Source organism: Ammospiza caudacuta, chromosome 5 (genome assembly GCF_027887145.1).
Source record: "Ammospiza caudacuta isolate bAmmCau1 chromosome 5, bAmmCau1.pri, whole genome shotgun sequence".
NCBI classification, from domain to species: domain Eukaryota; kingdom Metazoa; phylum Chordata; class Aves; order Passeriformes; family Passerellidae; genus Ammospiza; species Ammospiza caudacuta.
In genome coordinates, this window is record NC_080597.1 from 32,089,912 (window position 1) to 32,107,868 (window position 17,957).

General features: G+C 36.1%; 1 protein-coding gene across 2 annotated transcripts in view; it reads left to right on the plus strand.

The window, feature by feature from the left end:
- The window catches only part of ANKS1B (ankyrin repeat and sterile alpha motif domain containing 1B), a 412,748-nt gene that overhangs the window by 62,727 nt on the left and 332,064 nt on the right, over positions 1 to 17,957 (plus strand). For both annotated transcript variants that reach the window (XM_058804621.1, XM_058804622.1), the window contains exons 5-8: positions 2,903 to 2,978; positions 5,098 to 5,199; positions 13,386 to 13,496; positions 16,577 to 16,752. In XM_058804621.1, the coding sequence (XP_058660604.1) occupies positions 2,903 to 2,978; positions 5,098 to 5,199; positions 13,386 to 13,496; positions 16,577 to 16,752 (465 nt within the window). The remainder of the gene's footprint in view (positions 1 to 2,902; positions 2,979 to 5,097; positions 5,200 to 13,385; positions 13,497 to 16,576; positions 16,753 to 17,957) is intronic.

The following is a 17,957-nucleotide window of genomic DNA, read 5'->3' on the forward strand; positions in this document are numbered from 1 at the left end:
GGCAGTGTGGAATGTCTATAAAGCATTTTAGGATCATGTTCTGATATGACAGGAAATATTATGGTAGAATAGACTAAGAAGCAAGAAAGTATATATGGAAAAAAATGGCAGTTAAGTTTGGATTCCTCTTCCAACTCTATGAATTACATGTGTAAAGGTGGGTTAAGTTCCTGTACTCCCTTTATGTTTAGCAGAACTATAGGTTCTTAGGTTGCTCCCAGCTAATTTGTTTGCCTTAAACATCTACAGGAAGTTCCTCTTTTCCTGTTAGTTTTAATTCAATTTCTTACAAGATGCTTTCATCAAGGAAAATATTGCTTACCTTTCCTCCAGTGGGGAATTTTGATGAACAGAAAGACTGCTGCCCATGCCAAATATCATATCAGGATCCTTTTCACCCTTTAACTGGGTAATCAGAGGATAAATCGTCTTCCTCATCCTCAAAGCTGTTGATTTAGTATGCCAGAATATTGGCCTTTCTCAGTCTTAGATCATGGTACAGTTGTCACTAATGTAGTCCATTTTTTCCATTAAACAAGGATCCTTATTAGTACAGAATGATATCTTTGATTTTAGTCAAGGTGCAACTGGTTTTCATCTTTGTGTTTCAATCTTTTAGAAATAAAATTTAGTGCCCTGGCTTTCTCTAACAATTGAACCTCTGTGGATTTTATTGTTTATGTGTACATCACTAATTCTTCTCCTTGACAGAATCAGAGCTTGTTTGAGGTTGGAAGGGAACTATGGAAGTCATCAGGTCCAACTCCCCCTTTGAAGCAGAATCCCATAGAATAGGTTGCCCAGGATCATGTCCAGACAAGCTTTGAACTGAATTATCTTCAAGAACTGAGACCCTACACCTTTGCTTGACAACCTGTACCAGAGCTCAGTTCCCTGCAAAGAAAAAAAAAATTCATATGTTCAAAGAGAACCTACTGTGTTTCAGTTTTCCCCCATTATTTCTTCTGTCACTGGACATGACCAAGCCTTGCTTAGACTTCTTTCCTCTTTATACTCTCCCTTCAGATATTTGTACACATTGATGAAATCCACTATAAGCCTTCATTTGTCTAGGCTCAACTGTCCCAGTTCTCTCTTTTTTCATAGAAGAGATGCTCCAGTTTCTTAAAAATTTGTGTCTCTCTCTAGTAGCTCCATCTCCATCTTGTGCTGGGGAGCCCAGAACTGAACTGGTGTGGACCCCCAGTAGTGAGCAGAAGAGGAGCCACCTCCCTTGACCTGCTGTTAATGCTCCTCCTCGATGACAGAGAACTCTATTTTAATAGTACCAGATCCACCTAATAGTCATGCCAGTAAGTGACCAATCCAAAGGAAATGCAATATGACACCAAGAGGATAATAGGCTTTTTTCAGAACTGCTGATGTCAAGCCTCTTTCAGTAATCAGAACTTTAACTATCAGTGACTTTTCTGAGAACTTCTCATTCCCAGAAATGTCTGAGCTGCACATTAATCTCTGTGTGTACCTCTGTGGTTGCACTGTTGTTGCAGAGTTACCCATTTTGAAGCCAATTGCACTAACTGGAACTATCCTGAAGATATTGTTTGAGTAAAGGACTCTGAAACCATCTCTAAGTAAATCTCCATATTTAGTCTTCTTGTTCCAAATAAACCTGGGAATGTCCAACTGGATTGCTTCTGAAAATGGAAATATTAGAAGTTGTTTTGAGATATGTGTTTTGTATGTATATTCTCTTACTGACTTCCTTCTCCTCTCTTTTATACTGTTTGTGTAAATGGTGTGCAGGATGTGGATGTCATTGGGCATGCTCTACTTTTACCTCCATGTACCAAGCAGTAGTAGGACATATGTACACTTACAGTGTACTCACATCCTATCTCAGGATCTCTGTTTACTTCTAAATATCCTGTCATTGCATTGCTGTAACTCTGATGCATTCTGACACAACTAATTAATAACGAATTTCTATTTTATTTCAGAATTGGGTTTTGTATGTATGTATCTTTAAGGTCTTTCTACCATAGTAAGTATGACTGGATAAAGTACAGAAAAAACAAATTTAAGCAGCAAAATCTTTAATGTTTGTCTAAGATAAATTTCAAAATCTAATTCACCATAAAAAGAGGTAAGTCAGATACTCAGTGAGATCTAGTAGTGCTCTAGCTAATGCTATTGGATGGAAAGTGATTCTGTTCCGATTTTTCAGTAACAGCAGTATAAAATACTAAGAAAAGTAGCTTGTTAAGAGAGTGTGTTTTTCAGTACTATAAATTTTATTTGAGCAAAAGTCTGCTCACAAAGAATTTTGTGTCAAAAAAATCTGCAAAATCAAGTTCACAGACAGCTAAGTTAGAATTCAAATGACATGAGCATAGGCATCTAAAGCTGTTGGGGGTGCCTTAGGGTATCCAAGGCATCTGTATGGGGCAGATGTGAGGCAGATCAAATGTGAACATCAACTGGACCAGCAGCTGGACCCCAGGATGTCCTAGGGCATCTCTCACATATAACTGAATTGACCTTCTAGGGTGTGATCCAGTTTCACACAAAAAAATCTAATTGTAGATGTCCACATGTAAACTGTCTGACTGCTGAAGAGCTGTGTTCCACTGATGGTGCTGAGTAGAATTTCGCTGCCTGTAAGGGGAGTTTAGAAATTTTTCACAAACTCAGGCTTGTTAATAGGGAGCTGTGTTCCATTCCTACTATATTTTCTTATATCGTTATTCATTTTACAGTAGAACTGACAGCACTTTTGGTTTTGTCTTGAACAATAATGAAATCATCTTGTATTCTAGTATTTATTCTTGCCTATTCCATGGTTTTTTATGTGTAAGTAAAATAGAAGGGCAAAAATATTTTATTTATAATTTACAGAAAAATTAATTGGTATTTAAATGTCATAATATTTCTTTTCTAGACAGAAAAAGGGAGTGCCCTACATGAAGCAGCCCTATTTGGAAAGGTGGAGGTAGTACGCATTTTGCTTGAAACAGGTAAATGTGATTTACAGGAAACACTGAACAAATGCCCTTAATTTTCCTAATTTGGTATGTCCTTAAGTTTTGGTTATACAAATTACTGTTATCTTTATCAGCCTTTGCAAATCTAATCACATGTACTTCTCCTTAAAACAGTGTTCTTTTAGAATAAGAAATTGCTATACACAGAGAACAAAGGTGATGTTCAGACTCAGAAATTCCATATATGACTCAGTGTATGTCACTGTATTGTGAGAATAAATGTATTATGAGAACAAAATGGCTACATAAAATTTTGTTATTCAGTCTGAAAGGCAGCCAAGAATATTCTTTGATGTAGAGACCAGAAGATTCATGTTCACATTTATTTCCTTCAGTTAGCTATTCCTAGCATACACACCATTCTGCTTGCTTCTTCATTTCCTGGATAAACTGAGTGCCTGCAAAGAAAGGGGAAGACACTGTATCTCCAAGAATTGCATTTGTCCTGAAAGAAAAGAACAGGGATATCAAGTCCAAACATAATACTACATAATAAGTTTCAGAATTTTTGTAGGTAAATTACTTATCTAGACAACTGTCTTCTCAGGTAAATGGTAATACCAATGAGAATGAAAATTCTTAGAAAGAATTTCTTACAGATCCATGAACTTCCATTACACTGAGGGATCTCATTGGTTTTTATTATCAGTTCTTGTGGTATTACATATATATTGCAAAAGAAAGTATATCTTACTTGCAGCTCTTCATCTGAATCTCAATGAAGGTATCCCTGACCTCAAACCTGTTTTCAGAAAAAAAATGGTCCTTCTGAGTTACTTCTCTGTTTGGATGAAAAAGAAGGCGGCTGAAAGGGATCTTTACCTGCCCTCGAAAAGGCCTTTTTATTTCCTAAGAAAGGAAGGACTGGAGAACATCACACAAGCATATGAAGCCCTTTAGACCACTGAAAAAGCCCACCTTTTTCAGATTAATACATGTTGCAGCCTCTACCAGAATAAAGTTGTCAAGACAGTGGAGTAGAATCTTCACTGTGCACCTTCAACCCCAAATGCTCTGCACTTTTGCAACACTCCCCACTTCTGCCTTTTGTACCTAACAATCCCTTCTTTTCTAGTTCTGCTTAAAAAAGAGTCAGAAGGTGTTATAAGTAACTGCTACAAAGAAAAGATGTGAGTTGGTATGTCTGGCCTCTGAAAGTCAACTGCCACTGCTAAATAGCCCAGTAATATTTTGGTTTTGTTTTCAGTGAAAAAAAATTTGTGTTTCTCACAAAGCAAATTAGGAAAATGTCCATTGGGTTAGGAAACTGCAGCCTTTTCTGGGTGCTTTCAGAATGTCCTTTTAAATCCTGCTTCCTCTGTTTTTCTCTGGTGTCCTGAGAAGAATTTCACTTTTTTTTTGCTAGGACATTTAATATTTTTACTTTTTATGAAAGCACATCTAAACTGAAAAACAACTTAAGCATTCCTACCATAAGGCAAAATTTCCAAGGAAGCTCCTACAAGGCAAAGGTAGAGTCATGCTGTACCCTGTACAACAGGTCCTGATCCAGGGCAGGCCTCAAACTTAATTCACAGTTTTAAGCCCAACCTGAGGAAATCGTGTGGCTGTTCATAGTGTCTGTATTTTACACATGGATATTTCAGTCTATTCATGGCATGAGTTTTGAAAATGTTGCCATGAAGTACAACTTTATTAACATATAGATAAAAAACTTTTTCAGTCTTGCTCCCAAAACACATACTGGTACTGTGGACCAGAAAGTTCCACCAGAAAGTTCCCAATGAATTAAAGTAGTATGGAGAGAAATGTAGGAAAAACAATCAGAGAATTTATTGATTTTACAAAGTATCCTTTTCAGCATGGTCGTTCTTTAGGAGCAATCTGTTAAAATAATCCCAAGTTTGGTTACTTTATATCCCTATGATATACAGAAACATAAAAACCATCCATGTCAGCAGGTGAATTTTAGGCTGCTCGAGCTTTAAACAAATGTATCCTCTACTTCAGCTGTAATGCAGTTGTAAAACCATTTGCTTTCAATTTGTTAGAAACTCAGTCTGATATAACGCATATATAATCCAAAGAATTTAGGGTTAAATATTCCACCACAGATCCATTTCTTTTTCAGGAATTGATACCAACATAAAGGACAGTTTGGGTAGAACAGTTTTGGATATACTTAAAGAGCATCCGTCTCAGCAGTCTCTCCAAATTGCAGCTCTACTTCAAGGTAAGGCATATTCAATTACACATTTGTTAGATACAATGCAGAAATATTATTGTGTACTGTGATTTCTAATCTTTAAATGTTTCATTACACAAAGGAGCAGCCTTTTGATTTAAAAAGACCAGTTGAACAAAAATAAGTTGTCCAATATTTGAATTTCAGAGTAAACCCTTTCTTTTTTGCAGGCCACTGACATTACCATGGTGTGTCACTTATACTTAGTCTTTTAACTTTCTTCATTACACCATAACATATTGTAATATTTCAGTAGCAGTTCCATTAAATTGTAATGATAACCTACAATTGAAATGCTTGATTTGTAGCAACTAAATGACTGAAAGATGATGGCAATTTTTCAAACCATTTCATTATATTTTTTCATTTTCCTTAAATGAAAAAAAAAATAAAAACCAGGCAGTATTTCTTGTTATTGTAGGAGAAATAATAAGTTTTCTGTACACGCATTTGTTCTCATTCCCCATCGTACGTTCATGGTGTAAGATTGATGGAAGTTCATTGTTTACTTCAATCTTCTACTCTAGAAGATGGCTGTAAAGTGATGAAACATGAACTACAACATTATTCAGTGTTTAACGCCATTTCTATGGAATTCTATGGAATTTGTTCCCTGTGTTTTCAGCTTAGCCTTTCATTAAGTGCATTTGACAGAGGAGGTCCCTGCAGTGCTGCATCTTCATTTGTATTTATTATTCCCACCATTAAATAAGCCATTTTAATCAGTTCCGTGGTGGTTCTGCACCTGACAGGCTCCCTCATAACTGTATTTTCTAAGAACATCTCTTAGAGAAAATGAAGTCATGTAGCCATACTGTGCCATTTCTTTTCTGAATTACTTCCAAACTACATCAAAGAATTGACCAGGTTCCATAAAGTTTTCTAGTAAGATGATGGACTGAAGATACAAAGCTCCTATAAGTATAGTGAAAATTTTGCAGGCTCTAGGAGAGGTATTCCTGTAAGGAGCAGATTCATGTTAGAGCTGAATCAGTTAACAGATTGCCTTGAGGTCTCCCTCTCTCCCTTCTTCTATTTTCTTTTGCCTTTTCCCTCACTTTCCCCCTTCCTCCTCCTCTACTTCCACCTACACAGTTCCCTTACATATTCCCGACTTACATGAGACTTCAAAGTGACTTGATTCAGTTCACAAACTGGTAGAATACAAAATATATATTTATGATATATATAAAGTAATGAAAAATAATATCAAAAATGTAGAGCTATACCTTCTATAGTTTTAATTATCTTGCCTTCTGTGTGATTCAGGTCTCCGAGTTACCTCTGTCCCAGGTGACTGACAGTAATGTGCACTGAAAAGTGGGAAGGAAGAGATGTGTGGGGGACACAGGGCTTCCCCTGTCAACAGAAGGGAGTTTCTAATTTGAGTCAGACTTAAACTTCAGCCTTTAAGTCCTCACAGAGCTGCAGCATGAATGCAGTACCATGTAGAGGAAAAGAGGGTTAACATCATCCTGGAACTTGTTCAGTGACAGAAAAACAGTCAGTCAGAGCTCCCACTTTCTTAGACATCCAAATCAATCATCCTTCAGGTATTGATTTAAGATGCATCATAAAATCCCATCACCAACTAAACTAATTTTAATTTTACTGCTTCTTTTTTGTTCCATTTTATCCTTATTGTAAAAACTCTGCAGTCTCTAACCCCACTGATGAATATTTTTTTGCTCTGTGAGTAAAAAGCACCTTTCATGGGTTTCTCATATTGATGGATCAGTAGCTGCCCTCAGTCTTTACCACACACACAGAAAAAGAAATCTATTAATTTCAATCAATTTTTTTGCTTTGCCATGCAGTCTTTTTCAAAAGTATGCCTTGAAGTATAAAAATGACTGCTTAGTAGTTTCAGCTCTTAGTGTGATGAAACTGTCTTGTAATGAGCAGCTGTTTATTTTTGCTCTCTGCCTATAATCAGAAGTGATGTGCAAGAATGAAAAATAGTTACAAAGATGCCATTCTGACTCCTAAGACAACATGAGGAGCTCCTTCAGAACTCACATATATTCTTTTGGGGAACTTACATATATTCTTTTTCATCAGCAAAATGTTCACTGAATCCTTATCCATCAAAGTATGAGCTGAAGTTGAAAAAATCAGGATTCAGTACTAGCACTACTGATGATGCAGTTGACCTACCCTCCTCTAAAGGACAGCTGACTATAGTCTTCACTAAAATGTGAAGAATAAATAGGATAAATACCTATTGTAGCTGAAAAATCAGTGAAGCACTAGAATTTTTGGAATCCTGAATGTACTATAATTGAGTTTGACTTCAGTGCATAATGAATTCCATGCTAAGAAAGGGCAATTACTGAGAGAGATTTCATGGCTTCCAAATACATTCCTGTTAAGGCTGCTGTCTTCAAATGGTTGTCTAGAGCAGCTTACATGGCTCTTTCATGTAGACATATAGGAAATAGAAATTAAATTAATGATGTCAGACAATTACTGGCCAAATTTTTTAAGTTTCTTGCTAATGTTGTGCTTTATGCAGACAAAGTGGGATTGATTTGTTCTTTCACCTTGTTGCAAGGATAGACTAAGATGTTATCACCAAGTATTGTCATTAATTTTTTCTGGTTCCCACTTGCACTGTTCTGAGTGTCACTTTACAGTTTATAGTATTATCATAGTGTCGTATTTGTCCCTGCCATAAAACATTAGCTTTCAAAATATAAAACCAAGGCTAAAGGATGCATATGAACAGGCTGGCAGAAGTGGGCAAGGAAATTATGTGACTGGTATTACAGGTGGGCCTGTTATGCAGAGGAATAACAGAGTTGGAAGAAATGTTTAGAAAGAAAATCAGTTGGCTTTGGGGTTATTTATAAGAAACTCCTTGAAGGAGATGAAATTTCTGTGTTTGGAAGCAGTTAATGGAGGTAGTAACGCTAAATCCCATGAGCTGATACTAGAGCCAGTAGGGCTGATAGCCATCTGTGAATAAATGCCCTCCCAGAATTTAAGAATTGTGGATAGAAATTGTTCTCCCTGTTTTAAAGAGTATTTAGACAACTACTTTTTACAGATTGTAGGTTTAAAGAAGCAAGGCCTTTTGCTTGTGAGGTTTTAGAAGTGATCCTAGCATTCTTGTGATCTTTATTTTACACCTTTTCTCCCTATCCTGAGAAAAGAGCAATGGAAGTTTCTGCAAAAGTTTTTTTATGTGTGTGTGTGTTTGCAAAGTCTGCCGCCTTTTTTGAGGTGTTGGCACATTATCTGGTAGAAGGAAAATAAATTAAAAGATCACTTTAATGAGCAGCAGGAGAAAGGCCGAGTAAGCTATAGACCTATTTTTTTTTAATGTCGTGTTAATTATAGTTTGAATTAATAGAAATGACAGTTCAAGTTTTACTTCTATGTTTTTTGTATATGTCACATCATTTTCTGTGTCTTCATCAGATCTGAGTAGCATTGAACTCAAAATGCTTATAAGGGTTTAGATTCTTCATGTAGTAAGGAATAAATAGATATGTAAGTACTATGTACTGGAAGAGCAGAGAAGTAGGATACTGTGCCAAGCAAGGCCAAGCTACTGGATGCATTTCATGGGTGCAGTGAAACAAGAGCACTCAGTGCTGAAGCAGTTAACAGTACTGGCGCTTAGGGCTTTTATAATTAGGCATTGGAGATAAAAGGGATGTTGCCAAGGCTAGTAGGCCTAAAATTAAACCAACCAGCTGTGTTTTAGTTTCAGCACATGTGAACGTGATGCAGGTGCAAGCTGCACCGTCTTTCAACTCTTTCAACTCTTTCTGCACAGCCCACTACGCTGTCTATTAGAATCTTGCTCTTTTACTATTTCTGGAAGCAGAATTCTCGTCATTATGAAACAAGATAGTAGATAAACAGATGAAAAATGGCATGAGCCCCAGTAAACGCTGCTGCACAGACAGTATGGAGGGAGATGCAGTGGAAAATGCATTCCTCTATTCTGCTGAAGCTGCTCAGGAACCTAACATTGTACCTGTTACCAAATTATTCATAAATGGAAAATACATAAGCAGCTGCAGAACTATAACTCCTTTCTATTCTTCTCTGCCTAAATAGCTTTGGTGACATTAGCACTGACTTTTTTTTTTGTTGTTTTTTTTTTTTTTAATGTATTCTCACCCTCTCCTCTTTCTGTGGACAAGCAGATCATCCATTCTGTTGAGTGCAGGACGCCAGCCTCAGTCAAGGCTGGAAGAATGGAATAGATTTTCAATCAAGAATTTAATTAAAGCTGCATGGGATGAAAATAATTGAGGTCTCAATTCCTCTTCATTGTTTTGGTTTTGTTTTTATCTTCTGTTTTGTTTATGGGTTCATTTTGTTTTGTTTTTCTGGGGCCTTTTCAACTTCTGTAGGCCCTTGTGCAAAGGCTGTAGAGCATTGACTGCATTCATGAATTAATTTAACTTCCTTTGTTGTGACTTAAAGTTTAGCTGCAACCTTACCTATCTCACAATCGTAGGAGTACTTCAGTGCCTGTTTCTGTTATCTTCCCTGAACACATGCACAAAAACATCTATTGATTTCGGCTTTCTCTGGGATTCAGTTTACCATTTAGAGATTGTCCTCTGAAATTTAGGAGACTGAGGTGAACCAGCCTCCATCTCAGCTTGTCTGTCACCTTAGCACACCTGACGGTGGTAGTTACCAGTCAGGTTCCTGCTACTGCAGCTGCTATAAAGAGAAAAGGAATTGGGTCACAAAGCCTCGGAGGGTTCCTTCCCATGGGGGCAAGTGAACTGTTTTGGGAGGAGCTTTTTGAGAGTTTCCTGGCTGGGCCAGCACTCGATAGAGCTGTAGAATCACGTGACAGGTTCTGGAAGATCTTAGAGAGGGCAGAGGGTTTCTTTGAAGATTGCTGCCCTTCAGGAAGGTGTGAAAGAGGTGTAAGCACCCCTCTGCAGGGATATTGGCTATGGAGGCGACTGGTTTCTGTAAGTTTTATTTCTCTGATCTAGTTACTTGGAGAGTCTTCTGCTTAAAAAGGTGAGTGTTCATATTTATATTCTGGTCAAATTTGGCCTTTTTGCTTTTTTTAGAGGTTTTAAAGAGTGTTTTGGTCTTCCTAGGGAAAAATTGTTCTAGAAAGAATTCTATATGAATCTACCACATGGCATGGCTGAAGTAGGGTATATAAAAAAAAGAAACCAGCTTATACTTAATTTAAAGGAAAATAAGGATTAAAATTGGTTTTCATTTATCATTAAAATAAAAAGTTTTCCGAGGTGAATATAACCATTACTCTAACAGCCAAGGTTTGTAAACAAAGCAGAGCTCCTAACCCTACCACCTCAGTGAGAAATTAGGATCTAAGAGGAGCTGAAGTTTAAGCAAGTTGTGCTTTTATATTCCTTGGAAGTTCAGGAGCAGCTCTAGCTGAGCTGGGCCGTGCTCTCTTCATGCTTGAGAGGCAGCTGTGTTTCTCTGCTTATATGTTCAGTCTTTTCCATCTCTTTGGCTTTGGCCTAACTGGTATTACAGAAACTAAGAAAGCTGGAGTTCCAACTGTTTGAACTTCCCAGAGCTTGTTCCCTGCTTGAGTTATGTTCCCCACTCTTCTTATTTCCACTGCTGTGTGACCACTTGTATGGTATTACTTTTTGTGCACAGCACCCAATTTAGGTTGAGTGGGGCTTTGACAAAATCTGGTAACTACAGAAAGCCACCCTTCTAAACTGATCAAGTTTTTTTAACTCTTGGTATCAACAGCTGCAGTAGTCCTCACTTTACACTGAGCTGTAAGGTGAAGAGGTTAAATGGTCCATTCTTCCCATAATGAATTTGACAGGTTGTGTCCTAAACAGCCTTTACTGTCCCCTATGGTAGGAATGATGAGTTTTCCTCTAAAATTGTGTAAAACCACAGATGGGGACACTGTTCTGGTCATGAAGTGGTATAAGTCACTAAGCGTAGCTTTGTTCTGAATTCTCTTTTGGCTTTGAGAAAAATGATCCACCCTTATCAGTCTCTCAAGCACCCAGCAGTGAGGATTTGAAGATCGATTCCTAGCCAGCTGCAGGTGATTAGAATGCAGCTGCTGGTAAAAGTATCCGGTGCTTTTGTGTGTTTTTTCTTTGGCTCTTGATACAGATCATCTGTTCTGTGTTTCTCTCTGACAGTATTATGAGTAAGTGTACATTTACCTAGACTATAAGCCTCTTTAAACTGAGGTCCTGTCTTTATGTTGTATGTATCTGGTAGAATTTTCAATAGTATAAACCAAGTTAGGAGTAGTAGTCCCACAAAAGCCCAAAGTCTCAAGGGTTGTGCCCTAAAACACTGGTATGCAGCCAGCCTATTGTAAGCTTTTTGTGCCATAGCTTGTGACAGCCAGCTGTAAAGATTTCCTGGAAGGAACTCTGTGGTTTTTAAAGTAAGTATTTAAGACTTATGTTGAACTTGGGATTCCTCTTCAGGACTAGCCTCCAGGAGGTAATTGCATTGGTCTGGAAGCAGGGACTGACAAAGAGCAAAAATAGAGAATTACTTTAAAACCACAGACTTGTATGATTATGTGAGAACGAGGTTAGAGTTCTTTGCAATATCTCCTTTATTTCCTCTGCTAATTATAGCTGTAATAATCTAATAATTGTAACGCTCACCTGATAGAATTATGTTTCCTTTTGGACAGTTGCATAATTACCAAGCAAGCATTTTTCATTAATGAATTTTCTTTTTCTTTTGTTTTCTTTGGATATGGATTCCTTTTTATCCTATCCCCATCTTGCACATTAACTTGACAAATACTGTCTCTGACAGAGCTGGAAAACATTCCAGAGCATTTTGTCATGGTGTTAGTTTTCTCATAGTCTCCTACAGTTCGTATTTGCTTTCAGACCCACACAAACACAAAATTTTCATATGATGAAATTTATGACAGCTAATGCCAGGGACCACTGCCAGTCATTAACCTTAATATATGGCACGTTCAAATCATACATTTAAAAAAAAAATACCCCAACAATCTGCAAGGCATTTTGAAACTGCTGTTCTATGCCATTTCCAATTTCAATTTCTCAGATGTCTATTTTATCACAGATTGTATTTGGGTTTTGGGATTTGTTATTTAATCATGAGTAACAGCAAGCTTAACAAGTGCATTTATAGACTGTAGAAATTAAATCAGGGAGATTTCACTTCCCAGAAACTCCTTAGTCCTTCAGTGTGATATTGATGAAAGACATTATTGTGCTTTGGTGCTCTGTGTGTTGCAACATATGCTATTATTGTTATCACAATGAAATTATTTAATTTAATAAACTCAAGAAAATGCAGATGCAGAATAAATCCCCAAATTGTGAACCAGTTACTCTGCTGGAAAAAAGAAAAGTGCCACTATTGCAGAAATTAACTTCTTATTTAGTATTGCACTGCAATTCATTAATGTTTTGGTCTTTGATTGAGGTAGCTTGTGGAGAAAAGCACATGAAAATAATGTAGCTATTTATAAGAAAAGAACAGTAATGAAATTGAAATTTAGCACATTCATTATTTCATGTTTTTCTGTTTTTATAAACATTGTTGTGAACATGGGGCAAGGGAAGTTTTAAGGAGAAAAAAAAGAAGTTTCAGCACACTGCTTTTTAGACTGTGATTTTAAACTAAATTTTCAGGGGTGCTTTTTGTTTTTCCTCATGTCCTGTGTTACTGTATCTGTGCTGCAAGCAGAGTATTTGACTTTCTTATATCAATGTTTGTATGGATTTTGAACATCCTGAATATCTTGACAAAAGTATCTCCACAAACTTAGAATAAAAGTGTTTTTTTACTGTAATAATGTAAAAGAACAGTCATGTTGATGTTTCAAGGAGGCAAGAAAAACACAGGGATGGTCTCAACTGATTACCCTTACAATGAGATTTCTGTAGCTGTTTCCACAGACTGAAGCACTGGCCATTTTAGTGTTTTACAGTACTTTCAACAAATGACTGCCTGGCAGCAGTGTTTATGAATAATTATTACAGGGTTGTGATATTAATGTTTGTCAATGGCAATATTAATATTCATAATAATATTGTTATGAGTTAATAATTATTACAGGATTTTAATATGAAAATTTGAAAAGTCTTTAATGAAAAATGAAGTAGAAAATATACTTTTGATTGAAATAAACCCACTTAATTCAGACTTTTAAGTGTATTTGTATCTTTAACTTGCAGAATATATGGAAACAGGAAATGCAAGCATTTCAGAGGAATGCCCACTGGAATGTGCAGAACATCAGTCTTGCGTTTTGTCTCCAGAAGTTCCTCCATCTCCAAAGGCTAAAAGTAAATACATGTACTCTGTGAATGCAAAAGCTGCACTGAATTTCTCTTTAATATTAACATTCATACAAACTTACAAAGTAGAAAAAAATTTGAGGAAGTTATTGATATCGTCTGTTTTTTTTTCCTACCATGAATCACTTATCTTGACTTACATACACTGTAATCCATGTCATATAGAAAAGCAAGGAACTGTGTTCTCAGAAAGGGCAGGTCACTAACGGATTACAATTTACTGCATTGTTTGATCTTAAATATTTTTGCTTTATCTGACCTTATCCATTGCATAATCAACCAAAACAAAAATACTCAATATGTTGAAATACTCTGCAGGTATTGTTTGCATTTGGGTTAAAAATTGAGTTTACTTCATCCCCCCTAATGAGTGCATCTACCAATGGTTTCACATTTGGAAGCCTCTTTCAAAGGTCACAAATGTACTGCTCTTCCTTTTGTCTTCTAACACAGCTTTCGTACACTGTAGCAGTCACTTGTGTGCATGTGCTTTCATTTTATGTTCTGATTTACCATTTCCTCACCACAGCCACTAAAACAGGGTATGTCCTGAGTGTGGTGTCTTTCATGAAAGTCATCCACCTGTAGAACCAAACCTGACTTCTATCTTCAGTAATCATCCAGAATGAATGACTGGTAGTAGTAATTGACTGCTGGCAAATAACTGAACCTGTCCTTGGTTTTGTTGTGTGAGTTATTTTGCTTAGTAGTGATTTTTTTTGTTTGTTGGCATTGTTTGTTGAGTTTTTTTGGTCTTTTTTTAACGTGTTCTTTTTTTTCTTTAACATGTTCACTGGGAGAGTTTTTATTCATGAGAGAATGAAGCTTCCTGATGCATGTCAGGTTATGATCTTCATGGTAATAGTGAACAAATGTTGTAGTTCCTGTAATATTTCCCATTGGGGTGCTTAACACATATGTGGTATGTGAAGATAAATAGCTCCTTTGAGATTAGCAGGATTGTGAAGCCAACTGTGCAATAGAAATGTCTGTTCTGAAATTAAGTAGCAAATAATTTTAAAATATGTATTACTTTTTAAAATAAGGTTATGATCTCACATTCCTTATTTCCTCTTACAAGGTATAAATAATGTAAAACATCCTACCTGGCTTTTGCTTGTGTATTCTGTAATCTGATACTAAAGGAGAGAAATAGTACTTGACCGTGCTTCCCATCCATCTGTCTGCCATTCACTGACAATCTAATTTCAGATAATTTAAACCAACTTTGGAAGAGGGATAGCTGTATCAATTACCTTTCTGTGACTTTCATGAAAATAGGGAGCTGGATAGAGGCTAAAGGCCCTAATTAGTCCCTGCCCTGAAAGACATAGGTAAAATCTGTTTTATATGTATTCTGGCTGCAATCAGCCAGTCAGCTAGTGCACTCTCACCCAGACTCTAGTTTTGTCACACAGAACACATTCTTGCTTAGTAAGGAATACTGCAGGCTATATGTGGGAGAATGTGGGACTAGGGACATGAACATAGTTCTGTAGGAAGCAGTAGTTCTTGTTTTTTTTTTAAAAATCACTGTATCATGACTTTGGAGTAGTTTTTAATATTTAGGTATTTTAGTTCCAATTTTTAGTTATAATATTAATCTGGAATAATCCCGATTTACTAATTAAAAAGCAGAATATAAATAAACCCGATTATAATTTTTCTTAATTTACAAGTTTTGTGCAAAGCTACCATTGACTAAGAGTAGGAAGATTAAATGCTTTTAATTCACCACTTCTAGTCTTGTCTCTGAAAATTTTGGTAATAACTGGCCATGGTTATACTTTAAATATATTTTTGAGTATTTGTGTTTACTTAGCATCGCAAACAGCAACTATGAAAAAAATGAAACAGAGTTCTAGACCAAGCAGATACAGTTTTATCAGTGGATTCTGTAGTTATGTGAACGTACTTAAGTCTGGTTTATGTATGCTGAGCTTAATATGCTCACTCTGTTTTTCCTTTTCAGCATTTTATTTCCAAAGATGGAGTAACATGGAAGCATCTGTATTTTATCAAGTCTAGGCACTGCAGTTTTCACCTTATGACTGTTGTAAACCTAGTTTAAAAGAGGGGTTTCTTACTTGCTCCTGGAAACTCTTGGTCTTTTTCATTTTTCATTGCTATTACTAAAGGTAGCTGTGTAACACACACACAGTACATAATCAGAACCCAATATGGTTGATCATAATGAGTAGCTTTTCAGTCTGTGGAGGCCTTGCTGCTACCAGTGGATTATTTGCAGAATGGTTAGCACTCAGTGTGTTTCTAGTACTTATTACAACTGCTATTTCCAATAGTGGTCCTCAGTATAGACACAGAAAGCCTATTGTCTTACTGTTCTGGCAGATTTCTTTAGTTAAGAAATCTGAAAAATTAAAAAGCCTATTGTCTTACTGTTCTGGCAGATTTCTTTAGTTAAGAAATCTGAAAAATTAAGGAGAAAACTTGAAACACAGTGCAGAACGCACTAAGTGTGGGTTTCTGATAGACTGCTGTAGGAAGGCATGTTTTAAGCACGTAGGGTTTGCCCAGTATATTCTTCCACCACTCCATTTAATCCTGGGAGAGTGAGCAAGAATTATTCATAAAGCATAGCTGCTTTGATGGGGGAGATATGCATTCTTAGTCACTTACAGTTTACAGAGCTTATGTAGTGTATTAATTAATTACAGCAGCAAACATGAATCTGATGCAGAGTATGGGGTATTGATTTTGTATGTTTGTAAAAACTTTCCTTCCCTGGATTAATTTTACATTCTTGGATAGTTGCTATTTCTATAAATTTTCAGGATTAGAAAACATAGAAAGGGTAAGTATATATTCATCCTAATTAAATGCAAGGTACAGGGCCATGCAGAAGTATGTAGATTGCCTCAAGCAAATTCCTAGCCTGGAACAAGATGCCATTATTTTTGAGCAGGGAATGGTGCATGAAGATATTGTTTAGAAGATAAGGTATGGAAAATAATAGATGATAAAGTTTAAAGAATGTGCATTTCCTTTTTAGGCATAAATTACCCCGGTATTCTAATTACTGACTAATGGTGTGTCTGTTTTTAAAGGTGAAGCTGTGACTGGAGAATTATCAAAGCTCTTAGATGAAATCAAATTGTGCCAAGAAAAGGAATACTCTTTTGAAGATCTGTCTCATACACTATCAGACCATTATCTGGAAAATTTTAGTAAAGTATCAGAGGAAGATCTTATGACCAGTGGAAGCCAAACCAAGCTTAATGTAGTAAGTAAGATGGGATACAAGGACAATGTATTCAGTTACATCTGATTTATTTATAGCACATTCAAGAAAGAAATAATAAAAGAGTGAGAATAGTGCAAGGTAACATTATAATAAAAAAAATAACATGTGCTTCTTACAGATTCAGAATTTAATGTTCCCTTCCTTTCTCAAAGGTATTGCTTAGCACACCTCAGAATGGCTTTTCATGTCACCACTAATTCAGGTTACTTGTTTTGAGCATGGTGAGTGCAAGGAAGGTGTTTTTTTTGTGAAATCAGTGGAGATCAGTATGTTTAATACTGAATGCTAAATGTTAACAGAATCTGATCAGATATGCCACCAAAAGAACCAGCTAAACATCCTCAGTTATTTTTCTTCTACATTTTATTACTATATAGCTTTCATGGTGGCCTAATGGTATTGAAGATTGAATCTCTAATACAGATAATTGTGGTTGTGATACTTCAGTGATTTCCAACTACAGTTGAAGATAACTTCATTGCTACTAATATTATGAATAAAGTAGTCTAGGATTCATTTTTTCTTTACTGTAACAAGGCTTTTTTTTTTTTAAATTCTCTTCCTCATTAGGTTTCCTGGTTTTAGCTGGTTTAGACTGAAACTTAAATTGTGACACTAAATAAATGTGATTGCTCAGGGAATAAAGCAGAGAACAAAGGAAAACTGCTAAGTTCTAAATTTCAGTTAACATTTTTCATAAGTTAAGAAAAATTATGCTCTCTTGTGTGAGGAAAACCATGGCAAGTTAAAGACTTTCATGTTTTGGAGGATTTATTATGACATATGTAGACAAAATGAGATTTCCGAAGATGCGTAGCTACCCTGAAATGCAGTAGATACTTTTGAAAAGCCCTTCTAGATGTTTGAATGTTTAGATACATAACTCATATTGAACTGAATTTGAACAAGATACTAATCCCATTTAATCATTTTTAGACGCTTGTCTAGTGTCTCTCTGAATTTAGGTGCTAACTGCTATTTAAATCTTCTCAGCTGCTGTTTTGCAGAAAATGTATTCTATATAAATCTGTCTGCTCAGGCCTAAATGAAGTACAATATGAATAGAAAGTATTCAGACACTAAATCTGTGATTTCTGTGACAGGGAAATATAAAGGTAAATTAGGCAATATATTTTCTAGATATTTCATATATTTTGAATTGAACTAGATGTGGAAACAAATCT